The following is a 25697-nucleotide window of genomic DNA, read 5'->3' as shown; positions in this document are numbered from 1 at the left end:
TTGGATGGTAAAGTGCTTATTGACTGCAAATCTTATATTGTTCAGCATGACAGTAAGGAGCTGGAGTGTATCGGTTTTGGGGCTGTTTGAGGTACCTGTTTGTGACTTGGATGTTATATGACTTGGTTTTCAGGCTTTGGCTGGCATTTCCTGTGTTGTTTTCTTCCTGTTGATGGCTAATTTAACTGTGCTTGCTCATTTTTATCAAGACAGTACCACATTCTTATAGGGAGTTCCAGGATTTCTTTTGAGACATGTGAAACATGCTAGGTTGTAGAACTGCAAAATGTCTGTTTTCAGAGTCTATTGCTATTCAGGGCAGAATTAGCTGTGTAATTACAGGGACCACAGACTACAGTAGAACAAGTGATCAGTGCAATAAACAGTGTTTGAAGTAAAGAGAAGAGCTGAAAGAGAATAGACACTAACAAAGCAATTATTCTGTTGCTCAGAGTGCTAACTGTCATTGGTGCTTGTCCAGTGTTTCACAAAAAAGTAACTGCACAGTACAATGGTACTAGAAAAAATCCTCTTTGAGCAAAATAAACATGCAAGAATTGGCAATAGTGACACTAACACACTTCTCTTATGTTGTCTGGCTTCTGAATTCCTAAAAATAAGAAAAAGCTCCACAGAATGATTCTCTTTCTGAGTTTTGGAAATACACTCGCCAGGATTGAGAAGCTTATGGAAGTTTACAGCTGGGTTTTTGGTCTAATTGGCAATGGTAATGATTTAACAATGTGATGGCTACAGTGACAAGACTACTCAGCTCTGTAAGGCTAAGTATAGATGGTCAAAAAGTCCAAGGCTAAATCAGTTCAGTCTTTGCAGGTAACTCTAAGCTGCAGAGATTAAACTGAGAAACAACTGGACAGACATTCACTTTTGATTCAGAAAATGCAGTCACATACCTGCAGTGGATTGGGCCAAGAGGGGAGAGGGGCACTAGAGCACAGCTTTCTGGCATATAGACAGTATGGGCTGTGTGTTCATTTCTTCCTCCTCCTTACTTGAGGTCTCTGGGATTTACAGTCCAAAATCACAGTAGCAGGACTCTGCAGGGTTGCTCATCACTTCCCCTTCCTGCTTCCAGGTACGTTTGGGATTTGTAGTCTACAGTCTCAACTAGCACTACATTTTTAGCAGGGGAGGGCAGCTCTGTACTTGGGTGAAGGGAAGTTTTAACCCCTCTCCCTGGCCCCAGATGCCAGCTGAGGTTTGCCTGGCTGAGGGTAGTCCCTGCCTTCTCCCTGCAGCCCTGCTCTGCTGCAGCAGACAGCACAGCCCAGCCCAGGGCTGGAAAGCATGCTGGGGGACTGTGATTTAACTTGAGCCAGGAAGGGGTCTGGGACAGAAGTTTCATAAACAAATTAGACCCAAATCAGTTAAATCTGATACTACATTCAACCAGGTTTATCTTAAACCAGTTTCAGCCATTTTGAAAATGGTTTATGTGCACTGAACTTCTGTTACAGATTTAAACCAGTTTCTGATTACTTAAACCTGTTTATGTGTAACGTCTCAGTTCCTAGGACTAGGGACAGTTAAGGTGAGTTTGCGGACCGCTCCAGATGTCCATGATTTGGCAAATGTACTTGGTGCCCTGGGGCATTATGCTTCTGTTATATTCTGGGATGTAAAACTGCTGATTATTAAGCTCTGCCATGGAAAGCAGAGTTGTAAATGCTGAGAAGCTTCCTCTGCATTTTAGTGGAATAAGTGTTTATAATGTTTGGTGTCCAGGAGATTTAGCCTGTATCTTGATGGATGTTGGCACCTTGCTTCTCTGCTTCTTCCTTGGGATCCAGAAATGCATAAGAGAAAATTTAATGCTTCAAAGTTCTTGATCTAGGAAGTGCAGAGGCTGAACTGATATTTGATGGTTGAGGTAGGAATCCTTCTCCCCCTCCTGGTGACTTGAGCTAACTGTGCCTCTTTGTGTTGTATTCCTCTCTTTCGCAGACCTGTCTTTATGCAGTCCTTACTGGAAGGAGGAAAGAAATGAAACTACAGGTCTGTGTGGATCTCTTGTATTGCTTTGGAGACTGCAAAAGCAGGGAGGCACTTTACTTGGGGCTGCGGCCTTATTTTTTAAGCTTTTTGCATGTAGTAGATAATTATATGAAAAGGATGGTCTGGCAATGGTTCCCTCTTCCGTTTAGGATTAACCTTCTCATTTAAACTGGTTATTCCTTATTGCTGACCTTTCCTGAGGCTGAGGCAACAGCTACACCCGACAAATGAGTCCCAAGAAGGACAAAACTTTGGGTGTTTGGTTTAGCCAGTGTGAAACAGTTTGCACCTTCCCCTATTACTAAACCTTGGTTGCTTTCTGAGTCTTTGGGAAAGTTTGCTCAGTACCATAACAAGGGGGCAGGGGTGAGCGGGGCGACTGCCCTGGGCGCCAAAGTGAACAGGCACCAATAGATGCCCCATGCTGTGGCGGGGCATGGGATGGAGCCATGAGCAGCTTGTTTGGGAGGGTGTGGGGGCAGGGGAAGGGTGGTCCCCACCGCTCGGTGTGTTTCTGTGCAAGCATGGGAGGCGTGTGTCCCACAGATCTGTGCATGGGGTGAGGGCAGGCTGCTGCTGCGGGCTTTGCCCTGGGCACCAAAGTTCATTGCTATGGCACTGAGTTTGCCTGATATTAAAAGCTAAACTTTGGAATAGAATTTTGTTTGTAAAAGTTACTGTGCAATATAAAGTCTGTCAAAATATAAAGGAACAAAAGACAAATGTCACTGAGTTGGCCTTCTGATAGGGTAAGCATAGGAATATTTTGAATATGGAAGTCTTAGCTTGGGTAAATTGGCCTTTCTCCATTGGAACAAGTAGGTCAGCCTGAACTAGCTGAGGATCTGGCACCCCGCTTTTAGAATGCAGCCATTACTGTAACTGCAGAGGTTTTGAAGGACTACAAAGCATTTGTCATTGTACTTAAAAAAAACAAAAAACCAAACAAAAAACCCCCCACATGAGTTGTCTGGCTGAATGGCCATGCAGGAAAGTGGGACATTTGTTTACCTTGTAAAGGAAATGTATATTTTATTTTGGTGCATGGGACTTTATTCTGACGGACCAGACTTTTCTTAGTGTTGGAAACATGCATATCTGATCAAACACTAATGCCACTGACATCAGTGGCAAAATTTAGCTTGACTTCCACTCAATTAAAATTCAGCATATGGGTCAAGTTCTCAACTGGTAATAATTGGCACAGGTTTGGTGCTGTTTGTTGTTTTTTCCTGTACAGTTATGTTGATTTACATCAGTGGAGGATCTGGACTGTATGCCCTTTTAGTATGTGCTTGTTTGGCACCTTGCAGAATTTGGGATTATGATAGGGATGTTTTAACCTAACAGGTGCGCAGGCATTAACTATTATTACACTTACAGAATAGTTTCCAACAGGAGCCATTGTTCTCACATAAGTTTTAGAACATAAACAGTTCAGTCAGAAATGTCTCATAATGGGTCTGTGCTTGCACGTGACTTTTCTCATTTAAGTTTAAAGAAAACCATTTCCATTTTTTTTTCATCTCAATGAGGGGGAGAGATGCTTTTCCCTTAACAAACTTCAGTTAGGAGGTTTTTTTGAACTACATTCTAGCAAAAACAGCTGTAGATGGAAATTTGAAACACAGCGTATGCTCAATCCCCAAGGCTTAGCCAGCCTGTTTGGATTTGAAATAAAAAATTAGCTTGTTTCAGGAAGGCTACAGCCCTTTAAAAATTGTAGCCTGAGCATGTACAGTCAAATGTTCTGTTCCGTTAGTAAGTGTATGCCTCGGGAAGTGAGCCCTGGGCAGCAAAGCCTTATGGAGCATGCACACTTTCCATTTACTGTGGTAGATTTCAAGGCTGGCTTAGCACTTCTGCCTCCACTGTCTTTTTGTACTAGAGGCTGAGACAGAAAGAGGCATTTGATCGACTCGCTGCTTAGCAGAATTGTCATGGTGGTTGGCATGGACAATAGTTTTCTGTGAGGTACATGCTATTTTTAGCTCTCTCCCCTCATCTGAAATGAATCAAGTGTGTGAATGTTAAAATGTGAGATGGGATCTGACTAGCAGTCGGGTCTGTCAGCTTGTTCATTAAATGCAATGAACAGTCCCTTACCGTTAGTTAGGTGCTCAGTTCCCAGAGGTGATTACAAGATTCTCAAATGCTACAACACTGAGTAACCTTATAGAAACAGATGAAAGGATAGACAGATGGACTGTGCCTGCTCTGAAGCACTCTGTAGCATGTATCTAGAACAACTCTTATACTTGCATTGCTCAAAGGTCTTGTGAGTCCAGCTCTGCCCCCAATCTGACAATCTGACAGTGGGCTGCTCTGATTCTGGGTAAACTCAGATGTTGGTGGAAAGGGAATATGCAAAGTCTATGAACATTGTCATACTGAAATTAAAAAATGTCTTTTCAAGTAATGTTTCACAGTGGTTCCTTCAGCTATAGTGTGGTCTATGCTGTGTCTTGGCATCATGATTGACTGAAGTTGTTCCATTATAGCCTGTTACACATTCCTGTTTGCCGTTCTTTAGAGCTGACAAATCCTCAGTGCAGGTGTGTAGAGAGTCACAAGGTCTGCAGTGATGTAAAAACATGGTACAGTAAACACAAGGTACAAATATGGGAGTGTGTGTATGCGTATGTATTTACAATATGCAGTGCCCAGAGAGAACATAATGGGGTCTAATCACTGAAGCAAAACTATTGATCCGTGGTGGTGTTTATGAAGCTCTGGAAGGAGCTTTTCATAAAAGTTTAGCCATCTCGGTTAAGGCCCTTATCAGGCCCTTATCAAAAAAAAAAAAGATTGCTGTGCTTAGTTCAGTTGTGCTGCACACTTAGCTGCTATCACTCTGAAATCTGATATATATTCCAGAGCCTGTATCTCAGCAACGTTAATGCAGTGTGCCACTCAATCACCATATAGTGCCATTGCTTTTGTCTACCCCTGCTCCTTATTCATTGAGATTGTGTTTTGCATTAAGATGTAATAGGATGAATTTATTATGTGCTTTCCAGAGTTATTAAAGACTTCAAGATAGTACTAATCATCTCTAATTAATCTCAGCACCCAGGAATGTAGAGTACAAAAAGCTTATATTGGATTTCTATAATTATGTTAAAGGTTCTACCCCAAGGCTAATACTGAATAGAGCAAAACTGCATAGCTCACTGTATGATGATAATACTGACTTAGAAGTATCATTAAGAGAGTAAAGTTCACTTTTCATTGATCTTTTAATACTCTGTTTTACATCAGGTCCCTTAACTTTTAGGGGCTTTGTGCTGTTTCTGTTTAGGAATGCCCTTTATATCCTTTGGCTCTGGATCAGCCGACATAATCTTCAGCCTCCTGTGGTATTCATCTGAGGAATTCATTGGGTGAGGAATTCCTTCAGTTGAGGCCCCAATAACTTTTCCTTACAGCTTTCTTAAGGAGATACAGATGCTTGCAGGGAATTGCTTTGGTTCAAATCCTCCAGCTCTTTCCAGGGGAAGGCAAAGTGCAAGATAGATATGTCCCTTTTTTGTTATATAAGATTGTAACTCAGCTGGTATAGGAGCTTAGTATTGCAAACCATTGAGGAGCTAAACTTTGTAGGAGATCTTGGAGTAGAAGTTATGAAAATCTTTGTATGGTGGCTGTATAGGAGCAAAGGGGATGGTTTAATGGCAGTTTGCAATGGAGGATACTGAGCAGAATTTTCAGAAGTCTACGTCCTATTTTTAAAAGCGACTACGTCGCATAGGAATCTAAGCTCCGTTAGCTTTCGGTGAGACTTGCTGTCTTATACAAGCCTGGATAAGAAACAGGTTTTTCTGTCCCACAAGAATTTTTGAGATTTCCAGGTATATTTTTATGTCCCATAGCAAGAGGAGGAGTGGAAACCCTGGGAAGCTTTACAAACCAGTAACCCCAAATTATTAGTTCAATCAAAAAGTTTCATTTTGATTTTGAATTTTTAAATATAAAATAAAATTCAAAGAAAAGTAATTTGGAACTGAAAAACTAAACATTTCATGGTGAAATGGGATGCTTCAACATATTTAAAGCCTCCTTCAATTTCTTTCTTTTTTTTGAATCAAGAGAGTCATCAGACTGATTTTTCCTTAAGCATGCCTTGAGTTAGTGATCTGCCCTCTTTTTAACGCACTTCTTTCAGAATGTTTCCAACCAACTCTACTCCCAGGTTGCTTAGGTACTTTGGAAAACAACACACATTTTTCCTCAAACCAGCTTGCATTTGCGTAAGTTCACAGCCAATTTACATGGAGACTGCCAGTGTACTGAGAATCAGTCGAAGGGTAAAAGCAGTTTGTTTGTTTTTTCCAGAAGAAAGATTTTACAGCATTGACTGAAGATGGCTTTACTGGATTTGCCTATTTTCTGGGAGTGTTACATTAGCATTACAGGAAAATATTGTCCTTTAAAATAACTTCTGAAAGCACTTATTTTAGCCATATTTTCTTTTGGGAACTTAATTTTTTAATTTTTGATCTAGATGAAAGTTGGAGGCTTGAGAAATAGATTGCTTTTCTTTGTAAAATATATATATATATTTTTTTTTTTTCTTGTGGACTAGTATTTTCTTTCTTTGCTTAGGCTGTCTAATTTTGCCTTTTTCTTCTATATTAGCCCTTGCTTCTCTTAAAAATATTTTATGATTCATCAAAACATGTTTATCTGTATCCTATAACTGCTCTTTTATTGACATTTATAGCAGCTGCTAATGCTCTGAAGTGTTACCTTGGAACATCCATCAGGACTGCATAGTTCAGGTTCTAGAACAGTGAATACTAAATATGCATAAAACCACATGAAAAGGAATTTTAAAAAGCATTAAAAATTATTATTTAGAAGAATCAACAATTTTCCTTTGATTCATTTTTTCTAAGAATTGCTTTTTCATTTTCTCTGCAAGGTGGAAACATGGCTTCAGTATTTGTACATGAAGCATAAAGCGTCAGGAAAGTTTGACCCGAAAATAATACAACTTAGTATTTATTAAAATTATTTGTAACACTCTTATTGAATCATAAAGCTCATCAGTATAAGGCCGAGACTAAAAAGTTCTTTGACAGTAGCACTTACAGGCTCTGTAACTCAGGAGCAGGCAATTATTTTGGACAGAGGGCAGCGTGCTGAGTTTTGGCAAGCCATCGAGTGCCTCATGACAGGCAGCCAGGGGCAGATAAAAAATTTAGAAATTAATATTTAGGGCCCCGTGGGCCAGATAGTATGGCCTGGTGGGCCACACTTTGCCCACCCCTGCTATAATGCCTCTTCAGCCATGTGGTTAAAATAGCATCCCTGTGCTCTCCCTCATGGCCAGTAGATCATACAGGATCGCCGGGTTCTTGTCAGTGTGAATGTCTTGCTTCTAACTCCTGAGGGGATGCTGGTGGACTTCTACATAGAATAAGCCTTTGGAGCTGGGTAGAGAAGTCATTTCATTTTGTGGTCGAGTCCACTCTTTGGAAACAAAGTTTCATTCCAAATCAGACCAAAAGTCCAACATTTCTGAATTCACCAGCTCGGAGGCAGTCTGTGACATGTGCTGCCCTAGAGCTGCAAAACCTAGAAGCCCAGCTGTGAACCTTGAAAGTCAAGCTGCCAAAGAGCCAGGTGGGTGAGCTGCCTGGTAACCACATGGCTTGCAGTGGACCTTGATCAGAATGGATTTATTTTGTAAACAAATTAGCACATTCCAATAAAAATGACTGGGATGAATCCAACAGAACAACTCCAATAAGGGTGATGCTTAAAAGGGAGGAGAGATTGTGCAGCAGTAGTGTAGATATAGGGTTTGTGCCTATACATGCTGGCTGGTCTCCAGGACCCTGTAAGACTAAAGGGTCACAGCTGCTATGAGGTAAGATAGGGGGGGCAGGTGAAAGGCTGGGGGCTATCTGCCCTGCAGGTGCCACTGAATGCCATGCTAAGTGAAGATATAAAACCCTTAATTTGGTGGCAGGTAGAGTGATGGAGCTGCCCCCCCTGCTTCAACCCCCCTGATTCCTTCCTCCACTGCTCAGCCAGACCCTGTAGTGTCTGGGACTCGAGCCCCCAGCTCCTGGCCATTGCTCCCTGAATTCTGGATACTTGGGCAAAGCCCGGAGCTGCCAGAAGAGCAGTGTAGCAGCTTCTGTTCCAGCATCTCTCTCCCCACTTCATAATCAGTGCCCAGGGCTTGTGCTCCACTTTCCTACCGGTAGTTACACTTTTGGGTGGGAGAACTTGCCTGAGACTTGGAGAAACCTGGCTTCCTTTCTGTGCCCTGCCACAGACTCCCTGAGTGAGCTCAGGCAGGTCACTTAATATTTCTGTGCCTCAGTTCCCCATCTGTAAAACAGGAATATTAGCGCTCACCAATGTCACTGGGTTACGGTGTGATAAAACTATGAGGTATTGATGTTCTGCAGTAATGGCAGATTAATACCATAAATAAACAGATCGGCATCTAGTTGCATTGCACAACACCCTCACTGGAGAGCAAATTTTTCATGGGCACATTTAAACAGCAAACGCTGTTCTTATGGACTGATGCTTTGCGTTGCCTAGTTTGCAATGGAAAGTCCTTTGCCTCAAATGCAGTGGGTTCAAGTGATATAGTAACAGTATTTGGCTCTTGATATTTAGTTTAAGTTACTTTTTTATAGTTTTGATTTTGGATTATTTTATTTTATTTATTTATTTATTTATTTTTGGCTTACTGTTGGCACATATTACTTCTTGTAACTTTTAGTCCTCTATTGTGGCATCAGCATTGACAGGTGCTGGCATAAATGACAAGACTTTGGCAGCGGCATAAAATAATATGGGTTCAAATGATCCTATGAAGTTACCTTTTGCTGCCTGGTATGTACTTACAATATCATAAGGTCCTGACTGGATTAGCAATATCATTCTGGATTCTGTTTGTTTGTTGTAGGATAGCCACCCAGATTATTACTCTGACTGTCGGAATTTTTTTTTTTTACTTGTATGATATTTCTCTCTAGAGGGTAGTTTTTAATTCTTCTGTGTTTTTTGTTTTGCTTCCAAAAGACTCCGATTTACAGATCTGCCAACAGAGAGCACCTACCTGTTGCACTAAAAAGATGGAAGAAAGCTACCAGACAGCTGTTCGGAGAGAGAGGACTCAGAGTCTCCAGGCATTGAACTTTGAACTGAAATACATGATTGTTGGTCATGTTACAGCTTTTCAAGGTAAGAATTTCATTAAGCTAAATGACCTCACAAAAGACAGTGTTAATACTCTTAGCATGCTTAGAGATTCTACCCTAAAACAGTAGGAAGTCTTCCTCATCAGGGTTTTTATGTTGCACTGCATCATAGTTGCTTATTAATGGTTTGTTCCTCAGCTCTTCAAGTCCTGACTAGGAAAATGCCTCTGTTCACAGGAACACTTCAGCATGGGTGTTACATTAAGTATGTGTAGTCCTAACTGGGCCCGTGGACTTAATTATGGAATTGGAATCTCGACTCTGACTGGAGTTTCTGAAAGTATGTATGTTAGTCATTATCAGACTACTGTTTCTACCTTTAAAATTCTCCTATTTGGTCATAATTTTTAAGGCAGAAAGAGTTAAAAATAAAAGCCTTTTTTGACTGATGTGGCAGAATAGATGTGGTGACTGATACATCCCTGAAAAAGCATTCTTCCCTAATGCAATAAAATATTTCCTTATCTAAACAGTCACTTGAAGCCTGACACTTTTAAAAGTCATTTTATAGTTAAATGTGAATATATGAGGGAATAGAAACTTGAAAAGTCCTGAAGATAGTAAGAGTTACTTACTTTAACAGGTAGATGGGTTTTTTTGGGTGGTGATTTGTGGTCAGTGTGACTAAGGAGTCTCACAAAGTGTTCAGCACTTTGCCTCTTGCCTAGAAGCAGTTATCACAGGCTTATTTTTAAGCATAGAAGTGGACTTCTGGAAGTTGGGACTACTTAGTTGCTTGTAACAAAGTACAGATCAAAATTTAGGTGGGACTTGGTAATTAGAAAACTTTAGGACAAATTCCTAAAGGACAACAAGGGAGAACTTGCTAAAAGAGAGAGTAGGATTTACATGATTTGGGGAATTAGCATTGCCCTATCAGGCTTGTAGATGTCTTGCAAAGATCATACTTCGGAGTAAAAGGATAACTTCAAATAAATAAAAGTAGAAAAATAATTTAAATTTGACAGTAACAAATGCTGAAAACTTTAAAAAAGGATACAGATACCGTCTGAACATTTGCTTTTATGTTGCAGATGGGAAGGTCGGAGCAGTGTGTGAGGAATGGCATTTTGTTTTATTTCACAATTAGTTGGAAAATACTTCAGTATCCCACAAAGCTTTACAATGTGGTTGCAAGGCATTTTTGAGCAGCCCTGTGGGTAAAAAGGAACTACACTGGCATTGTTGAATGCCAGTGAGTTATTCAAGTGATCTTCCAGTATCGTGATAGTATAAAGATAAGGTCAAAACAGATTAACCCTGCCAGCCCTTTAAGTCAAGCCAGCAGCTTTATTGTTTGAGACTGATGAAGGCTTTTGATGAAGTGAAAAAAGTAATTAGATATTTCACATAGCTTACATTTACAAGCATTTTCTAAACTATGTTACTTATTGAAATGTGTTGCAGGCAGCCTTCTGTGCTTTCTGCCTAGGTGAGGTGAGAACTCTTGATAATATAACTTTTTTTTTTCTTTTCTTGCTGTGAGAGCTGCTATTGTCCAAAGTGTCAGAGAAAAGCCTTGAGTTCTCGTCTTATGCTGTCTAAGCATTCTGTCGCTAAGAGTAGTGCGGTATAAGACATTTACCAAGCAAGAAGATCTTTGCATTGAATTAGCTGCGTTCCTTTTGTCCATTTTGGTTTGCTGCTCTTTTGCATTATTATAAAGTGTTAGAGTCAAAAGCAGATTAGTCGATTTAAAGTCCCAAGAAAACTTATTTTAATGGGGGAAGGGTGGGGAGGGGTGGCTAAGGTCTTTTTTAGGCTTTGTCCTCATAAATACAAGAAAGCTTCAATAAGTTCAGCTACAAAGTTGCCACTTTTTAATTTATTTCTGAGGGTGTCATCTATATTATACAGTTTTCTCACAGTTTTCTTTATGTTTTTGAATACTTTAGTCTTTTTAGAAGGAAACTCAGTACTGGGGTCTTGTTTCTACCACAGGAAAATGTCTTTGCTTTTTATACACTCCTCCAAGTCAGAAATGTTGTATCATTCAACCTACTTATCTTAATTGCAAAATGAATATGGCTTTTAGGGTGGGATTTTCAAAGGGGTTCAGTATTGGCCTATATTGGCTCCTCTTGAAATCCATTGGAGTTGCCTGTAATGGTTTAGACAGGGACGATTTTACCCTGACTAAGTGGTTGGACTATCCTGAGGTCCTTTCTAGTCCTGCTTCTCTATGATTCTGTGGCTTCAGTGGCAGAGCAGGTAGGCCAGTACTGTGTGGTTTTTAGAGTTCCCACCACAGAAGGGTGTTTTCAGGACAAAATGGTAAATGCATTTTAAAACATTCTTCTAGTTGGGTGGCACATCTTTTATTTTCCTTCGTGGAGGCCAAATTTCATTTACTTCAATGGTCTTTAATCTGGTTCTAAAACTGTTAATCGTAAAGCTCAAATATTTGATTAGAGGAGATTTTAATGTAGCTTGCAGCAGGTGATACAAAGAGGGTTCAACTTAGTACTCCCTTTTGAAAAGGATGTGAACCCCCAAAAGCTATATGTATTTGGACTTGGGAAGCTTCATGAATTTTTTAATTAAAAAAAAAAAGATAAGTTTTAAAAAAGGTAACCGGAGCTGATATTATACAATTTTCACAGCTGCCAGACTCTTGCAGAATGATTAGTGTGAGACCTCAATTAAACATATTGTGTCTGTGGATGGGCTTGTTGTATTTGGATTTATGCCCATTTTGTGCATATGGACAGCTTTAGCACAACTGTTGAATCCTGCCTTTTTTCCCTTTTTTAATTTTTTCAATATTAGCAAACTGGTGCTAGTGCAAACACTTAATAAATCAAGCCTTCATGTTTTGATAATATTTTCAGCTCAAGTCACTTGTGTTGTTGGGTAATATAGGGAAAGGTGCCACATAACACTGGCTGTGGTTCCTGTAGACTGTTCCGGGGAGCCCTGGAGAGGGAGGGAGGGAGGGTTTCTGCTATGCAGGACTCAGCTGGTCCTCTGTGTAGTAATAGAGGTTATAATTTAGAATGGTTGTTCCCCCCTTTTAAACTTGGCTGAGAATCGCTGATTTAGAGATACTACCCTGCTTAAACTACAGAAGTTGGGAATTGGGACACGGTCCCTCAGTTAAGGCACTTAGTCAGAAACGGAGGTTGCCTACTGCTCCAAAATAAAGTATTTCTTCTCATTTCTGTCTTGTTTCATGCCTTCTTTTACTGAACCTGCTGATCACTATACCCTGGAGCTTGACTGGCACCTGCAGCATTTGGGTCCAGCATTGAGAGAGTCGAGGTTATCAGGGTCGTGTTTTCTACACCTATGAACTTGTCTTTTGTATGTTGACATATTGAATGCAGTCAGGCTTCCATGTAGAGCTTTTGGGTACTTATAGATGTCAACTTCCCCCCCGCCCCGGTGTACTGGTGCTTAAAGCTCAGCGTGCCCCTTGCACCAAGCACAGTGCATGCCCAAATAGCTGATTGAATTAGCTTTAGATAAAAGCACCAAAAAGCCCTGCTGAAGTGCCCAGTCTACACAGACATTGGGCGAGCCGGGTCAACTTAATTTACTTTCTCTTCAGGTAAAACGCTGGACTTTTTTTTTCGGATGGGGGAAGGAGGACTGGGAATTCAAATCTGTAAGCAGCTTTCTTGGCAAACTTGCTGAATTTGCTATTATTTCACACTTAGGTTCTAGTAGAGTCTAAAAGCCATAATCTTTATGCTGGAGACCATCCAGACATCTTGCTAATGGCAGTCCCTGCCCCAAATAGCTGCTAGTCTAAAAGCAAAATTTAGCAGATGGATGGGACAAATAAGTAAGCCGTTATGTGAGGTGGTAAGTAAATCTAATAGAATGTGTATAGTTCTTGGCCAGCTTGTGGTGGTGAACCCAGCTCATTTTACCTTCCTACCCAGCCCCCATCAGGTTATGCTTTGCTGTATGGATGAGAAAAGGGGTAGGTGCCCTGCCCCACATGCACCCACGCCTTTTCCAGCTTATCCAGCTTCTTGGGCTGGGATGATCAACCTAGTTTTCAACAAAATGGAACAGGATCCTTTTATTCTGTTTTAATTTTGCGGTAAAATAGCCTTCTTTGAACTAAGTATCTCTTTAACCTTTGTGCTTGCAAGCGATCAGATGGATTGCCCCTGGTTAGAAATTAACAGATTAATTTCTTTGTGGTGATACTACACATTATTTGACACCTTTATTCTCCCCTTCCCCGCCCGGTCCCTAATTTTGCCCCTGAGGAGAGTTCCAAACAAGGCAACTTTAATTAATTTGTTCATGGATTAAAAGTGGTGCGAGTGTGCAGCCTGAAAGTTGCTGTCAGAAGAAGTATAAATAATCTCGACAGTAAAGCTTTGTTGTGTGTAGACAGCAAAGAGAAACCTGCCCTCTCTCTGGATGTTTTCAATAGAGTGCTAACAGGTGCTCTGTATGAAACCACAAAGCTGGCTCTGCTCCTGTCATCTTAGGGTGAGGCTAATTTGAGGTAATGAGAATCCAGATGCTGGTAATTAATTCATTCTGAGGCTGATCTCTGCAGAGACAGGAAAAGGAACTTGGAAACCTATGTGAAATTTTAGTCACAAAATTAGCAGGTATTTGAGATTCAGGGAAAATGCTTTGTTTGAGCTCAACTGTTTCCAACAAATTCGTTTCTTATTGGTGTATTTTTCTCATTGTATTTATTTTTCCCTGTAGGCAGGAGGAATCATTACTCAGGAGCCCTGAATGGAAAGCTACTGCATGAATAAAAGCATATTTTTCATAAAGAAACATTTTTATTGCGCAAGTTGCATCTTCAAAATTGCACTTGCTTAATCTTCTGTTAGCAGACCCAGTCTTTCTCTCAGTGCACTGATCCACGTGGGACACACTGCTAGTGCCATTCTAAGGTACTGCTACCACTTCATCTCCAAAGTGCTGGGAGGAACTGTGGTTACGGCTTGGCACAGGGTAGCAACGCAAGTTAAAGGGCCTCATTTTCACTATTACTAAGAGTGTCTGGAGGCCAGTGCCAGGTCTGCATACATGCTCACATTAGCTCCTTGCCCAATTAGCTTGTTTTTTAAATAGGTAACAGGTGGGAGAAACATGGAGGGGCACACAAGTTTTGTCCAAGGGACAGAACCCAGGACTACTAGCCCAGTAGATAATGCTTGCCTCCCACTTTACATCCCCTCACAAGAGTCAATTTGTTCTGATCTTTCCTTGGTACAGGTGGTAAGATGATTAAAAATAAAGAATTTTTTGCTTTGATCATGTTAAGTATGAACCTGGCAGTTGAGCACCAATCTAAGTCAAATGAGTTGTTTTTAGTGGGCATTGGGTTGGATGTACATATTGCAGGTATCCACCATAGCACAGCAATGGATATCTTAGGGAAGGAGTAAATTAGTTAACCAGCATAGTTAGCCTCACAACTGTCATTAAGTGAAATGCCTTCTACATTTTAACTTGCTAAGTTGCAGGGTTACTGACATTATATTTTTGAGTTCAGTAAAATAACAGCTTGAAATGGGGGTGGCTGGTTAACAACGTTGATGGGCAATGAAATTTACAAAACAATAAAGACTTGGCTTGAGAAATTCATTCTGGTTTTAGTTAATTATTATACGAAATGTAGGCACTGTGCTGTGAATGGCTGCTGTCCAAAATCAAGGAGTTTTTTTGTTTGTTTTTTTAAATTCCTGCTTGTGGATTCCATTATTTACTGCTGGATCATAGAGCACTAGAAGTGTTGTTTTTTTTTAAATAGGTTTTTTGTAATCCCATAATACTTGGTCTTTTATTCAGACAAATTGTTGCACACCCCTTTCCACGTGTATAACCCTGCTAAGTAGAGTTGTGCACCCTACTGACCTCAGAGCTGAAAGTTGGCCAGGGTGTATCATTTTGTTTTGGCATTTTGCACAAAGGGCTCCCTATAGTCAGCGAGACTGGAGAGAGACTCGGTTTAAGTGTTTCTCTTCACCTCCTGCACATTATTCATACCAATACCAGTGGGCCAAATGACCTCTTTTTTTTTTGCTATAAGCAACAAAAATTGTTCATGAAAAAATTGGAATGCCCCGTTATTGTCATTACATGTGTTGAGTATAGGCAGTCTTTTGTCTTCTTTCAGTATTTGATATTTGTGTCTGTTGGGATGACTCTTTGTTCTCACTGATTATGAGATAGATAGATAGATTTGCTTAAGGGTTTGAGATCCATCATATAGCTACTGCTATTTACTTTAATACACTCCCTAACTGTTACATAGTGGCTTTTTTATCTATACATTTTGGAGTACTTGGTAAAGAAGGCTAGTATCCCTGTTCCCATTTTACAAATGGGAAAGCGAGATACAGATCTTCCCTCCCCAGCCACCCTCACTAAGGAAAGGGGAAGTGGCTTGTCCTGGGTTACCCAGTAGGTCAGTAGCATAGCCAGGAACAGAACCCAGCTCTCATAAGTCTCAATCCTGACCAACATAACCAGTGTAGTACAGTAGATAGGGCATATGCCTGGGAATCCCATGGGCAAGTCACTGTGACTCCTATCCTTTGTTTATCTTGATTATTTTGATTGGAAACTCTTCAAGCATACACTGTTCCTCCGTGTCTGTCCTAAACAGCGCCTGGTATAATGGGATTCTTGCATCATTTGAGGCAGGCAGCACTCGTGTAATGGAATTGATGACTCTTTCTGACAACCCCCTGAGGAGTTACTAGCTGCCCCATGACATGGACAGAAAAGAGGAGAGGATGTGGCCATTTGCTCCTTTCATCCCCTGAAGTAGTTGTTGAGAAAGCGAAGGAAGCATGTTTCTACTTGTCTTGAGGGGGGTGGAGGGAAAGGATTGGGGGTAATGAATCTATCCTAACAAAGGTGGTTTCAGTCACCCTTCACAGAAATATCAATTAACTCATTGATATTGCTTGTGTGTATTGTGGTAGCACCCAAAGGTTCATAAACCAGCTGTGCTGGGTGCAGTTCAGAGAGGCTATTCCCTGCAGAGATTGCAATATAATGTCAGACAAGATGCAACAAAAGAACATGACACACCGTAGGAAGGGAAGGATGACAAGATGAGCATGGTAATCAGCATCTGTTATTCCATAGGCTTGTAACTTGCAGTTTGGATGAAACCCCACTTTTGTAGAAGACAGTTGTATGGCCTTGCTACCTTTGTCTTTATTCTCTTCTGTCTCCCATGAACAGTATGAACTTTTTTGTGCTGTTTTGCCCAAAACTGGACAGAGTACTCCAGCTGCAGCCTGACCAAAGCCACATAGAGGGGAAGTATTGCCTCCCTAGACCTGTTTGTGATGCACCTACTTATGCAAGAAAGGGTGCGGTTAGCTTTACTTGTTACCTCATCACACTGGTGACTCGTGTTCATTTTGGACTCAACTGCGACTCCAAATTCCCTTTCCGCAGTTGTGCAACTTGGAGTGGTACCTCCCAGGCTATAGAAGTGTTGATGATTCTTCCTTCCCAGGCGCAACACATGACACTTATCCTTGTTAAACTGCTCCTATTCTGTTCCACCCATTTCCCCAGCCTGTCAAAATCAGCCTGGATTTACTCCCTGCCCTCTAGTTTGTGTACCTCCCCCCATAGTTTGGTGTCATCAGCAAACTTGGATAGAGTGCTTTCTATTCCCTCGTCCAAGTCACCAATGAAGATATTGAATAGTACCGGTCCCAGGACAGAGCCTTGGGGGACTCCGCTGCCTACGTTTCTCCAGGTAGGAATTGACCCGTCCACCACCACTCTCTAGGTGCGTCCCATAAACCAATTTTCTACCCACCGGACTGCGTAATAATCTGCATTGCAACTGTTTAGTTTATTTATAAGAATTGGGCGTGACACTGTGTCAAAGGCCTTTTTAAAATCTAAGTAAATAACATCTACCTCTATTCCTTCATCCAAGCATTTTGTGACCCGATCATAAAATGAAACCAGGTTAGTCGAGCAGGATCTGCCTGCTATGAACCCATGCCAATTGCCCCTTAGCATTATTTTACCCGCTGGTCCCCCACAAATGTGATCCTTAACAATTTTCTCAAAGGTCTTGCCAAGGATAGAGGTGAGACTATCTGGCCTATAGTTACCGGGTTCTTCCTTCTTCCCCTTTTTGAAAAGGACCACACTGGCCCTTTTCCAATCCTCTGGGACCTGTCCTGAGCGCCACGAGTGCTCAAACAGTTGTGCCAGCAGCTCCGCTATGACTCCAGCTAATTCCCTAAGTACCCTAGGATGATGATCATCAGAGCCTGTTGACTTAAATACATTCAATCCCTCCAGGTGCCCCTTTACTAGGTCAGCTCGAACAGTTGGTGGGTTGGTATCTGTCTCGCGCTTACCTGAAGTCCCAATGGGAGGTGCATTTGTATTCGTGTCCAGGAACATGGATGCAAAGAAATCATTTAGAAGCTCAGCTTTGGCCATCCTATCTGTTAGGTGGTCTAGTTCATCCGGAAGGGGCCTTAAGTTACCCTGCACCTTCTTTTTGCTTCCTGTGTACTTAAAGAATAACTTTTTGTTATCCTTAACTTTTGCTGCCAGCCTAAGCTTCATTTCTGCTTTGGCTCTCCTCACCGTTTCCCTGCAAGCTTGAGCCAAGCAGGTATACTCCTCTTTGGTGGCAGCCCCCTTCTCCGACATCCTGTAGGCCTCTTTTTCCCCCCTCCAGGTTCTCCTGGATTTCCCTGCTCAACCAAAAGGGTTTCTTTGCTTTTTTTGTCCCCTTTTGTGTGTCCTGGGATGGTCTTTTTCAGAGCCTGTAGGATTAGTCCCTTGAGAAACTCCCACCCTTCCTGGACTCCCATCTCTAATCTTCTGAGCTTGTTGAAATTGGCCTTCCTGAAGTTTTGCACTTCCGCCCTACTAGTTATCTTACCCACCTTTCTCCAGATAGTGAATCCTATCAATTGGTGGTCACTATCCTTAGGTTACCTTGCACCTGGAAATTCCCCACCAAGTTGTCCCCTGTGGCCAGTACCAAGTCTATTAAGGCATCTCCCCTAGTGGGAACACGTACCTCCTGAGATAGGTGAAGGTCCTGTAAGGAGGTTAGAAACTTCCTGAATTACATGAAGCCTTCTAATATGAATAATTACAGGTTTTTTTCCTTTAATAATTTAGGTTTGAGCTTTGAAAGAATTTCTTGCCTCATCTGATAGTTACCTATTGCAAAGAAGTTCCTCTGACTCATTTATAGCCTTAAAATAGCACTGCAGGAAACTTAAGATGGCCTGCATCCCAAAATGTTCATGGATGATTAATTTGTAGAAACAGAACATTACAAAACATCTTAAAAAGGGACATTTTGGGTGAAACCAAGGGACTTTCATCGAGTCCCATTTTTCATATGATTGCTCAAATCCTGTTTCACAGTAATGTTTCCTTGGAAAGAAAGCATCGTGTTCAGTGGACGAATGCCAAGAGCCTAGGATTCTCTTTACTTTTGCTATTGACCAACTGTGTGATCATGAGCATGTATCTTCATCGCTCCGTTTCTTCCACCATCTACACCAGCAACGCTCAACCTCTTGCACGCGAGCCAAGTTTAGCCTATGATATTATCGCATCTGGCCCACAAGGCTCCCCATGGGTCAGGAAATTTGGTAGTGAGGGAGGGCCACCCTCCCTTCTGTTATATTCCCAACTGCTAAGTCCTGTGGAGCTGGTTGGAGTCTGGCCACGCGCCTTCCTCCTGCACAGTGCCATGTTGACACTGGGCCCCTTCTCCTCCACCACAGGGCTGGGTTTGGTCTGGGCCATGGCCCCTTCCTCTGAAGGGCTGAGTTGGATCTGAGCTGCTTCCTGCCCACCTCCACATGGCAGGATAGTGCCTTCATGCCTGCCCCAGGCACCAGATTGGGACCACCGGCTGTATCCAGCTCATAGGCAGACTAAGCACTGTTCATCTGATCCTCCAGGGAAAAAGGAGGAGCACTACTCATCTAGACAATAATGATAATGATACTCCAAGGCTTTGAGCACGGAAGTGGAAACACTGTAGAAGAGAAAAAAAAATAGTGTTTTCAACAAGATGTCACTTGGAATGAAAAGATAAGAGGTACCTGGCATAAGGAGGTACAGTAAGGTACAGTGAGATCTTATGGTTAACTATCCATCAGCAGAAGTTTGACATGGCTCAGAGTTCTTGATCCTCTAAGCCCCCTTATTTTACAGTCACTGTAAGCATCACTTCAGTCTCCCTGGCTCTCAGCCTGGTAGCCTTGACATATTTTTCAGTTCTGACCTCTCTGTCCTTACACACAAGTAATTGAAAGCTCACAGACTCTTTCTTCATAATATCTCCAAGAGGTTACAGCCATTTCTGTTCATCCCTGCCTCTGAAATTCTCATCCAGTTCCATATCCTTTTGCGCCTTGATTGCTGAACCATCCTTTTCCCAGTCCTCAAAAATGCAAATTGCACCTTCATATCTAACAAAAATGGTGCTGCGAAGAAGATTTATAGGGGTACAGTGGTAAAGAGAAAAGAGAGCTTAGAAATTCAGATGATTTTGAGAGAAGCTTTCAAAATAAGAGCCTCAGATGGGATATTGAATGAAAACCTAGTGGGAGCACTTAATTCTAGCTCTGGATTATAAATCACTGTCATGCAAACTAGATCTAATGGCATAAATCATGTCCAAAAGAGTCTTTGAAGATAGCTAAATTTGGTGAATGACTGAATTGCAAATATAATCTGTTTCCTTTAAAATACATAAAAGATTTATGTTGGGTCTTAAAATTAGTTTGACTGGCTGAGAAAAGTCCATTGCCAGTGTAAGTACAGGAATCTGTTGGTTACTAGTGGAATTACAGTACAGTTAGTTTTCAGTTATGTGAGTTGTTGTATCCTGCCTGTAGGTCTGCTTTGAGTAATCACTAGGGAGCTGGGTTTTCCGTTTGCCACAGAAAAACCACAGTAAAATGCAGATTTCTCCCTTTTAAGGTGAAAAATGCGGGAAATAGCAGGTTTTCCCTTGTAGGCTGGCAGAGTTCCAGCCTGCAAAGGGCTGAGGGGAGCAGGAGGAGGGCAGTCAAGCAGGGGGCATCACATGCATGTGCACATGCACTCATGCATGTAGCAGCCAGGCTGCTTGCAGAGCAGCTTCTGCATCTCCCCACAGCTAAGTCTGTGGGAGGGGGATATTGAGGCCCATAGTAAAGTAGGGAGGAATCTGGGCAGGGCTGGGGCTGTTCAGTGCCACAAATCAGTTCGGGGGGGGGTACACAGCTTCTGCTAGACCCGTATCCTGGAGAGAGGAGGAGGCAGGGAAGCTCTGATTTTCCATGATAAAATATCCAAAATCAAACACTAAAATTTATAGGTATTTAGAACTTATTTTATTATAGTGATTGACACAACGGTAGGCTTCCAATTTGCTTTAAAGTTGTAAATATCTGAATAAAACATTGTGTTCAAGTGATAGATAGATATCTATATATATCACTTTTAACATGCAACTGTAGGACTATAATATTATGCTTATTAATTGTATAAACCTTTATGGAGGTCTTTAAAGATGGTATAATAAAATCAAAACTTTTCATTCAGAAGTACAATTCTAGTTACCTATATATACACACAAACTCCAGGCTCTGGTTGGCCTGTCAGGTACCAAGTGTATGCTTTTATATACCGTGTGTGTGTGTGTGTGTGTGTGTGTGTGTGTGTGTGTGTGTGTGTGTGTATGGAGTTTCATTTTAATCATGGAAAATTGTGGATTTTGGTGTTTTTAAATCAGAGAATTTGCAGTTTTTAAACAGAGATAACCAGGATCCCTGGTAATCACCTTTGGGTATTTCTGAAGAATACAGTAGGCAAAAGCATGCACTTGGTACCTGACAGGCCAACCAGAGCCTGGGGTTTGTATATATAGGTAACTAGAATTGCACTTCTGACTTCTATATGAAGAGCCTTGATTTTATTATATGTCTTTAAGATGGAATACAATCACATTGTTTTATTCTAGAACTGAGTCTCCATGCAGGGAGCTGTTCTGAATGACTTCTGCTTTTATACAAGCCCCATGATCTAGTTCTGGTGCGGGCAAACCTCCTGTTTTAATAAACATCATATTATAGTGCTACAGTTGCATGTCAGAAGTGAGATATTGTGTTAACCCAAATTTGTTTTAAAATCAAAACAAATAAGATATCATTCATTTAGCCTATGAAGTTATTTAACTATCTTTTGCTCCCTCAGTCTCAGTCTGTTTGGGTCCCAGTCAGCCCCCTTCTGATACCTATCTTCTAAGAAGTTTGGGGCAAGATCCCTTTATTACCTATTTATAAAGTGCGTAGAACAGCAAGACCAATACCTCTGGGTGTTTCTGCAGCACAACTAGTAAGTGACAACATGTAAATATCATGTAGCTTACTTCATAGTGGCAGTTAGCCATGTTGGTTTCTAAGGTACTACCCTGGATTGCCTTGTAACTGATTTCAGACTAACTGGTTCAGGGAAGCATGAGCTTTTGTAGGCAACAACCAACCTTATCAGATGCAAGGAATGGACTGCAGTCAGTACTTTGTATACGTATCTTGCTGCCTATGAAAGCTCATGCCTCTCTGAATCTGTTAGTCTCTAAGGTTGCCTGTACACGAGCATGGAGGCTGCTCTGATGCACTGTAATTGCAGTGCATCAGAGCAGGCTCAATTAACTGAGTCTGCTGGAGCATGGCAATTACTGTGCTCCAGAAGCTTCCCTCATCTTGTGCATCAGTTTCTCCATGCTGCAAAATGGCGGCATGGGGCACTTGAACTAAAGCGTGTCAAATGAGCTCTAGTTCAAGCACCCCCACCACTGTTTTGAAGCACGGGGATGATGATACACGAGACACTGCAGCGCTTCAGAGGGGCTCTCAGCTACTTTAAAGTGCCTCCCCCCACCTCCAGAAAACATGTAAAATTGCCCTAAGGTGCCCCCTTCCCTATCTTCTATTTGTTTACTTTCTAGGACTGTAGGAAAATAGGGCTGGAAGGTACCTCACAAGGTCATCTAGTTTAGCCCTCTTCTCACAGCAGGATCATCCCTGACTAAAACATCCTAGCCAAGTGTCTGTCCAGCCTGCTCTTGAAAATTTCCAGGGGTGAAGATTTGACAGTTTCTCTAGATAGCTTGTTCCAATGTTTCACTACACTCATAGTTAGAAAGTTCCTTCTAATCTCCAACCTAAATTTTCTCTGCTGCAGCCTGAGGCTCCTAGTCCTGTTCCTTACACTGAAAAAAGCCCATCTCCATTCTCTTTATAATTGCCCCTCAGGTATTTGAAGAATGTTGTGAAATCCCCTACTCAGTCTTCTCTTCTCCAGACTAAATAACTCTAGTTCTTTCAGCCTTTCCTCACAGGTCCCTAATTATTTTTGTTACCCTCCATTGGACTCTTTCCAGTCTGTCCACATCCTTCTTGAAGTGTGGGACCCAAAACTGGACACCGTACTCAGTCCAGGACACTGGAGACAGCTGTATTTATGTTTCCACTTTCCACCAAACGTTTCTTTCTAGAACTGGAAGTGATGGTGACCAAGGGGTAGACCCTTGACAGCTCACCAAAACTCATTAAGTGGCCCTCGAGCCAAAATAATTTCCCACCCCCGATCTAGTGACTTCACTGAAATGCAAGCAAGTGCTTTCCTGAATGGAGGCACTAGCAAACAAATATATTGTTCCTGATCACTGGAGTGAATGTAGTATCAAATACAACCCAGATTATAACTTGTCTAAATTAAAATGTGGCTGGGGTGTGGATCTTAGAGCTGGCAGGGGCGTATATACTCTACAGGGAAGTACTTTTGATAATTGGTGCCATCTGATCCATGCCAAAGGCAGAAAATGTTCCTTACTAATGGGGTTGGGTAGGAAAAAAGTTAACAAAGGGACTTCAGACAGCCTCCTAGAGTACCCTCCTGTATATAACTAATCATACTTCAATGGCGATTCAGCATTAAATTACACATCCTCTTCTCACCCCACAAGAAGATTGTTTAATTGGTAAATTTATTTTATTGCTTTATTCTTTTTTAATGAAGTTCAAAATTGAACAAGCCTGCTATTAGGCCATTTTTAGATGCATAATTCTCATGTTATTTGAGATGGAGGATAAGCTAATAGCAAGTATTAGAACTGTCAGGCAATTCAATAAAAAATAGCCATTGGAGGTAACGAACAAAGCATAAAAGGGCTGACTTGCAGGAAAGCATCACTTCATTCACGTTGTTACGTTTTTATACTTTTAAAAGAAAGTGAGCGAGCAAGACTGACAAGGGTAAAAGAGCAAATATCTGAAGGCAAATGTATCCTAAAGAGAACAATAGTGGCAGCCCTTAGCTCCATGTCCTAATAGTGACAATGTTCTGTTTCACCCTGAAGCCTTATTTTTCCTGCCCATTGTACAGCCTGGATGTATGACGCCTTATTTTTCCTGCCCATTGTACAGCCTGGCTGAATGATTTGTAAAAAGACAAAATCAGGTTTTTGGAATGAAATGACAACAGTTTTTTACCATCTGACTTGATTTTTATGGGGTAAATGCACAGTTTTAGACCCCTTGGTGATAAAATAATATTCTTATCCCTCTATATAAAAAGTGTGACGAAACAAAAGTCTGTCTGTCTCTCTCTTTGGTTTTTTGTCTGTTTGTTTAGGACTGTATATTTCATATTTTTATGTTTTTCTAGCAGAAAGTATTTTTTTGTTCCAAATACTGAGAGAGTGTAATCCTAGACAAGGATAAAGGGCTCTTTTTTCTTGTTTTAACGTTCCAAATCATTAACAGAAAATTCATAATGCCCAAGCCCCTCAGTCATGAACCAGGACTCCATTGCAATAGTCGCTATATAAGCCCAGCACAAAAAGACAGCCTCTCAATAGGCACTGACTTTTATTTTTGCCAGGAGGGTAGGGGAGCTAAGATGATGGACATGTGGAAAGCTTTATGCATTTCAGGTGATAGCCTACTTCCTGAGGGGGGCCAGGGTGTTGGGCCCCCGCATACTTGACATCCATGCTCTAACTACAGAGGAGTTGTAATCCGAGTATAAAATAAGAAAGAATAGAAGAATGCAAATAAACAGATAGGGGAAAGTATGGAAACAAGCCATATTGGCCAGCCTGATTTGTAGTGATTTTTAGCTCTTAAAAAAACACATTATGCTTTTTTTTCCCCTCAGGGTTTTTTAAGATCAAAGTTCAGTGTTCTGTGCCTGTGTTTCAATACTTGAGGACATCTCTGCACAAAACTTACTACCTATCAGCTCACTTTTAGTCTTGAATGTTTTCCTGGGATTCCCATTTGTTTCCAGTGAGCAGCATAGTGGATGAAATTAATAGATTTGGGAATATTTGGTTTTGAAGAGACCAACGTGGATCTGGGAAAGTTCACTTGTGTGTGTCCAAAAAGAAACAATCTAAAAATGTGGATTAAATAAATGAAGTGTTGGTGTTTGTTTTAGAAGGAAGGGAAGGCAGAATCTCTCTCTCTCTCTCTCTCTCTCTGTGTACACTTGACTTGTTAAATGCCTACATGACTAGGCCAAAAGTCAGCAAAACCATTTCTGCATGTGGCTCCATTCTTTTTCTTGATGAGGACCCTGGTTGAGTAGGGAGTGAGGATGCAGCTGGTTCTTAGAAAGATTTATTGAGCAAGCAATGCAAAGGAGCTTATGGATTTAAAAAATGTCACCAAAAGGGGAGAAAGAAGGAGAGGGCAGAGCAGCCAGTCATAGCAGTGGTAGGGGCTGAAGAGTGGTGCACTGTAGGATATTTGGAGGATCAACTAGACACCATGTCACAGAGCACTTGGTTTCCAGGCGTAACATTTGAACTGGTTCCAAAGAGTCCTTGATTTTTTTTCTAGGTATACTTTTGAACCATTCCAGGCAACCTTAAACTGATTTAAGGGGCTTGTATGTCTCTCTGCTTCAGGTTTAAAGTGTATTTAAATTCATATAAGTGTGCCTTGTGTCTATAACCTGATCAGAATAAGCTAAATATTTCTCTGATATAAATGAGTGGTCCATTGACATCAATTAAGTCAAATAAGTAAAAATGAGGGAAATATCAATCTTAAAAACTTTCTGCTATCCTAAACTATTTTGAAGATATAAAATTAATGGTCAGAATTATATATTTAAACACACAGGTTTGCCTACCCATTTTAACAAATATGCAGGACATATACATGATCCCAACAGAAAAAAAAAAGTTACTCTTAAACTGGACTAAACCATTCTGACCATTCCTTGTGGCCAAACAAAAATGTATTTGAAACTTGATGTGCGTCTGTGACAGGGGGCCATCTCGGGGCCGATCTCCACGGCCTGCCCACCTGTCTCTGGGCAACCGCCCGCCTATCTCGCCCGCCACGCCTTTGATGATAATCAGTTCAATTATGTTGTTAACTAAGCGGGAGGCTGCCCTTCGTACTGCCCCGATGCCAAGGGGCGCTCTGCGGCTCCGCCCCC

At 41.4% G+C, this 25697-nt stretch overlaps 1 protein-coding gene across 1 annotated transcript in view; it reads left to right on the top strand.

Moving 5' to 3' along the window:
* The first annotated feature begins 1966 nt into the window (after positions 1-1966).
* Positions 1967-25697, top strand: part of LOC102384482 (glypican-5-like) — a 628050-nt gene continuing 604319 nt past the window's right edge. Inside the window, exons 1-2 of the mRNA XM_025209865.1 lie at positions 1967-2016; positions 9067-9228. Of these exons, the coding sequence (XP_025065650.1) occupies positions 9120-9228 (109 nt within the window). The 5' untranslated portion in view covers positions 1967-2016; positions 9067-9119. The remainder of the gene's footprint in view (positions 2017-9066; positions 9229-25697) is intronic.

Source organism: Alligator sinensis, unplaced genomic scaffold (genome assembly GCF_000455745.1).
Source record: "Alligator sinensis unplaced genomic scaffold, ASM45574v1 scaffold237_1, whole genome shotgun sequence".
NCBI classification, from domain to species: domain Eukaryota; kingdom Metazoa; phylum Chordata; order Crocodylia; family Alligatoridae; genus Alligator; species Alligator sinensis.
This window is presented reverse-complemented; position numbering and strand designations above follow the sequence as displayed.